The sequence below is a fragment of the Phalaenopsis equestris genome, unplaced genomic scaffold, assembly GCF_001263595.1.
Source record: "Phalaenopsis equestris unplaced genomic scaffold, ASM126359v1 Scaffold000107, whole genome shotgun sequence".
Classification (NCBI taxonomy): Eukaryota; Viridiplantae; Streptophyta; class Magnoliopsida; order Asparagales; family Orchidaceae; genus Phalaenopsis; species Phalaenopsis equestris.
Window position 1 is genome coordinate 2,145,832 of NW_018164549.1, and position 5,413 is coordinate 2,151,244.

Here is a 5,413-nt window from a genome sequence, read left to right on the forward strand (position 1 = left end):
CATTAGCTGGAATATAAGACATTTATTAGAGGAGTTTAGGCATTAACTAAAAAATAATGAAATTAAGAAAAGATATTGATAGTTAGTACCTTCAATCTTTCAGCTCATCATTCATCTGGAGCATCAATAGATCGTTTAACGGGATCTCAACCCAATCTGATAAAGCCACATTTCAGCTCCTTCCATATTTTCCACTCTTACTTCAATTGGTCACATTTGTTTCTGATTTTAAACCTACAGTAATCTCTTCCACTCAATTCTTTAAACCTCTTAGCAATATTTTGTCAACCCTCCTTATTAAAATACATGAGATTTAGGTGATGTAAGTCATCATTTTTACCAAAATTTTTACAATTAATACTTCAATTACAATAAGAACTTTTAATTACATACCTTTAAAAAAAAATACATACCATTTTTCATGGATGAAATCTCCCATCAACTTCTTTGAATTATTCACGCATTCAATCGTCATTGTCTTTGAAGACTACATTTTTTTCAAGTATACATCCACAAATTAAAATGCATGCAATTAGTATTTTTGAATTATTAAACTCTATATCCTCTTATGTGGCAATATATTATTAGACTTCGCCCATCATTTTAAAACCTAAAAATATTAGAAAAGTTGGACCCTTGACATCGTAGAATTCACCAAAATGATACATTTTTTTTCTTCTTGAAAGGTGTGACTGGAGAATAAAGTTTCCTAAACTGCAACATCTACAAAATATCAACTTGAATCGACAGCTGCACTTCATATTCATATCACCAACACATAATAAACAAAGCACCTAATGAATTTAACAGAAGATACACAAACTTAACAGAAAAAATTATCTGCAGTCTCCAACTACTGGCTTGTCCTCTACCACTACTACAAACATGAAATATAGATAACACAAACAAAATACTGACACTGAAGCAAAAACACAGCTGGTAAAGTTAACAACCTGAGAATCATCTTCACAGCATACTGTCTGTCCTCGCCGGAAGCCGCCTGAAGAAGTTTACTGGAGCAGCAGGCATCCTCTGCCTGAACCTTGGATGCCTCATCACATAAAATCCAGCCAGTGCAGCCAAAACCTGGAATGGGGTCACATACAGTACTAAGGCTGAAATCAAGCAGAACAGAACGAAAATAGCTGTCGCACGAGGATCCCTCCAGCTGAGCAGAGCCTGAATTCGCTCGCCTTGAGTCGCAATATCACCGACGACTGTCTGAATTCTTCCCGCTACACTCCTCAGCCTGTCGTACCTCATCCTCACGAGCTCCGGGCTACGGGTGGTAGGAAAAGAGTCGAACTCCTCGTCAAGCTCATCTGGATGCACAGCCTCCGCATGTGAAATCTTGGTGTTCATATGCGGTGGATATCGAGGGCGGTAGCGGTAATTCCAAACACCAATCATAAACATGTATAAGAACATTGTAGGGAGTATCAGCTCAGGAAAGCAAACGAGCATAACGAAGAGAATGTGAACCAGAACAGTTGTGATGGGGTTCTTCCAAGTACAAACATCCCCAAACCATTTGCCCACCGCAAACAGGCCAGAGAACACGGACATGAGCCGAAAGAAATTTGCTTTGCTTCGACGCATGCTCCACAAGTGAGAATCGACATCCGACATGTATTCCACGACTTCCTTCCGTAACGGCGGTTCCATTCATTCTGCTTAATCTTGCCGCCACTATCTGGACTGCTTGATGGCGAAGCATGTCAAGCTGCATGACAGTTAGCGGTCGTATATAATGCATCTTCGGAAGCAACGGTCGACCATACAAGTACAACATGTTGATCAATGATGTTGATGAGAATCTTATTGCAAGGTGAAGTTCTCCCATCTTCTTAAGACCAGACGGGTGTAGAACAAGAAGTGGGTATGAGTGAGTGTAAACTCGCCCAGTCTCTAGGGTAGAAAGACGAATTCGTACCTTCCCAATCTTCGCATCTCTGTTACCATTTGGACCACCCTTCTCCCCAAGCTGACAGTTATCAAACACGCCGACTGTGAGGACAGTAGCGGGATCATAAACCTCCCACGTGTATTGCTCATTGTATTTCGGACTAAGACTGGTGATGATGGTGCGAGTGCGTACCCATTTCTGGCCATACTTGGCTACACAGTATGTATCCGATGTTCCTTTACTGTCTCTTGTTTTCATTGGATGGAGCCCTTCAGCGCTGAGGATACCCAGTTCGAGCAGCCCAATTGATGGCTTCCATAACTGCTTCGCCGTGGGTCTTAGATCACTGCTGTAGTGGGTAGACTCATCTAGCACGTGATAACCACCATCAAGACAAACTCTAATATGAATGCGGCTGGCAAACTTCTCCTTCTTCATCTGATCCATGTCGACCATGGCTGGCTTATCAAGATTGAACCATCTTGTATTGACAATACGGTCATCAGCTCGTTTTTCGATCGATGCTAACGGTATAATAATACGGCCCATAATTTCGTCCTTGTTTGGGCCTACACGGTCCTCTACTGATATGATAAGATGATCCTCAAATGGTTCCGCAGCCACAAATAACAAGTCTTCATTCCAAAGAGGATTCAATGTCCGGGCCTGGACAGTCCTCGTCTTCAAGAATTGGTTTCCGAGCTGCGCCTTGACATAGACATCAGGAAATCGAGTCTTATCTGTCGGAATGATGTCTTGCGCCTCGATGATATTGACACGAACATACCAAAGCCTCGGTGCATGGTAAACCTTGGAACGAATATGCGGGCTTATGGCAGACGAATCAATAGTAGCTGCTGCATCAGAGTGCCATGCATCAGGAAATGCCTCGTCAGCTTGGGTGCCCATCCATACCGCAAGCATCAGCTCGCCCTTCTTTTTATCGCCCTTTTTGTCCTCGAGTCGATACCACTCAGGAGCCAACGGACTGTCAGGAGGAACACGTGTCGGAACATCATTCAAATCAAAACGCACGAATCCAACGAAGTCATCTTTCACCACATCTTTGTCTTTGACAACTACTTCGAGGGTCGAAGCCTGCATCCGATCTCTAGCAAATGCAAAAACCTCATTCCACTCAGGGTTTTGTTTCTTCTCAAAATGTTTTGTGGTCCCCTTATAATTCCCAACTCTCACCTCAACATAAGGGTCCAGGCTCCCAGTTACATCCATGGCAGGCAAATCTCGTGCTTTCACTACCCTTACAAAGAGGTATTGCATCTGCTCCACGAGGTCATATGTACTAGCTGGTTTTTCAGCACGAATAACACGGCCCCCAACGATTTGTCCTCCACCAAGAAAAGGACTTGTTTCTTTCAGTGCATAGTCCACTGGTTGCGTCGACGCCGACGACGGGTACATCCTCACTATTCTGGGCAGGGGAGGTTCCGGTTTCATCTCATCAGCCATATATTTTGGCTGATCACTCACATGAGCTGAAGAATTGTGCTGATTGGAAATATGGCTTTCTTTTGGTATGCTGCGGAAAGTATTTCGGGACTCAGACCTGCTTTCTGGATGGAGATATGAAGTATTATTTGAAGTTTGGATCTGTGTTTGATGAGTTTGGGCTGAAGAGGAGTTATTCAGAAAGGGATCAGATGCTGGGAGAGGGTTTGAAGCTTTCACCGAGGGGTCGTCGGTAAGAAAAACCTTAAGTCCAACCTCTCCTTTCACGCGTGAGAAAATTCCACGCTTTTCCAAGGGATAATGGAGAACCACAGCATCAGGGTAGGGAACAAAAGTAGTTCCAGCAAGCTGTACTTTCCCAAGGAATGATTTGGAATTAGTGGTTTTATTCATGCTGTAGATATATGCTTCAAGGGTAAGTTCAGGTAGATTTGAAATATCAGAAATGTTGAAATAGAAGCGCTCGTTCCAGACAGGGTTGAGGTCCTTCTCCTTAATTGTTGTGCGAAATTTTTGGCCATCAAAATGAAGCTCAGCATAAGCGCTAGCAGAACCTTGCCCATCCTTGGGCATTAGATCATGGGCACTCACAACCTCCACACCCAACTTGAAGTTGCTCATATCTACTAGTAATCTGCTCAGCAGAAATGGTGACAAATAAAAGCTTTCTTGGCAGGATGTAATATTGCAATAAGATAAGCCTGAATCAAAGAAGAAGAACTTAGTAAAGATGGGCAAGCGTTGATAGACAACCAAGTCATATCCAACAGGATAGGAAATGAATAAGAAAAAACTGTATGACAAGAAAACAAAAAAGCAACTACGATTCTTAAAAAATAGAAAACTCTATAATTTCTAATTTTTATACAAATTAAATATATTGAAGCAAAAATGGTTAAAAAAAAAAAAAGAGATTTTGACTCCAAATGGTTCAACTCAATAAATTTGAGTTCAATTTGAACAAAATTCACTCAAAAATCAACTAGTAGTTGTTATTATGTCATTCGAGGACAATGGATTTTGAACTTTACAAGATATCTATGACCTGTCATTGATTTATCTATTATGTGATCCCCTACTTTCTACAGCTTTCCCAGATTTTCAGTTGATTTTTCATTTTGATTACATGTAACTTACGTCTTCTTCGACTTCAACAACACTTATACAACTCAACTCATGTTATTAGGAAGGATTTATAATTGATTTTGCTAGTATAAGTAGAGGTTTGATGTGTGAAGTTATAGCAGAATTAGTGGATGTGCAATTCCTTCTATTTTAGGATTCATCTTCTTGATCGACTGAGAGACGTGAAACATTTCAAATATTGTTTATTTTTATCGTACAAACATGAGGTTTATGATTCCCATGAATTATTTCCAACTTTTTTCCATCTCCTATTCCTTCAAATTTTTCATTGTTGTATTGAAAGAGTAATGCTGTTGTTAGATTTGTTACAATATGAGCTCCTAAGCAGTTAAGTGTTTGAATTTGAATACTGTCCATGACATTTTCAGCTTTATTCTTGTTAATTTCTATTAAACGGCGAATATGTTTTCTCCCTAAATCGATTTCCCTCACATTTTTAGCGATAGTCAATATAGTCCTTGATTATTATGGATTTAACAGTCTGGGATTGTAACCTACAAATTTTGAATTTTAGATACATGATATTTTTTAATCTATACTGTTGTTGACCTCAATTTTTCGTGAGGTCTAGTATTCCTCGTAGGAGTTAGGATCTAGCCTTAGGAGTCTTCCTGCGACTATCTTAGAACCCTTAGAAGTGGGACCCGCCTCGTTTTAGTTCGATCCGCTTCCGTCCCTTTCTGGAGTTTCGCGTGTGGTATCAACTTCTAGCACTTAGAAGGACAAAACCAACATGAGGAAACCCAAAAGGGATTCCCTATAGGTACTTTTCGAGCCTTAGGGTGGTCTTCTGCACAATTCGCACTCATGCGCGCACCGGCTTCGCAATTCGGAGAGTCGACATAGTCGATCGCCGCCATTCACATTGCCTCCGCTGTTACTTTTGGAATG

At 40.9% G+C, this 5,413-nt stretch overlaps 1 protein-coding gene across 1 annotated transcript in view; it reads right to left on the bottom strand.

Moving 5' to 3' along the window:
• Positions 1-701: 701 nt before the first annotated feature.
• Positions 702-5,413, bottom strand: part of LOC110020732 (FT-interacting protein 1) — a 32,336-nt gene continuing 27,624 nt past the window's right edge. Inside the window, 2 exon segments of the mRNA XM_020718925.1 lie at positions 702-1,665; positions 1,667-4,077. Coding sequence (XP_020574584.1) covers positions 967-1,665; positions 1,667-3,997 — 3,030 coding nt within the window. The 5' untranslated portion in view covers positions 3,998-4,077 and the 3' untranslated portion in view covers positions 702-966.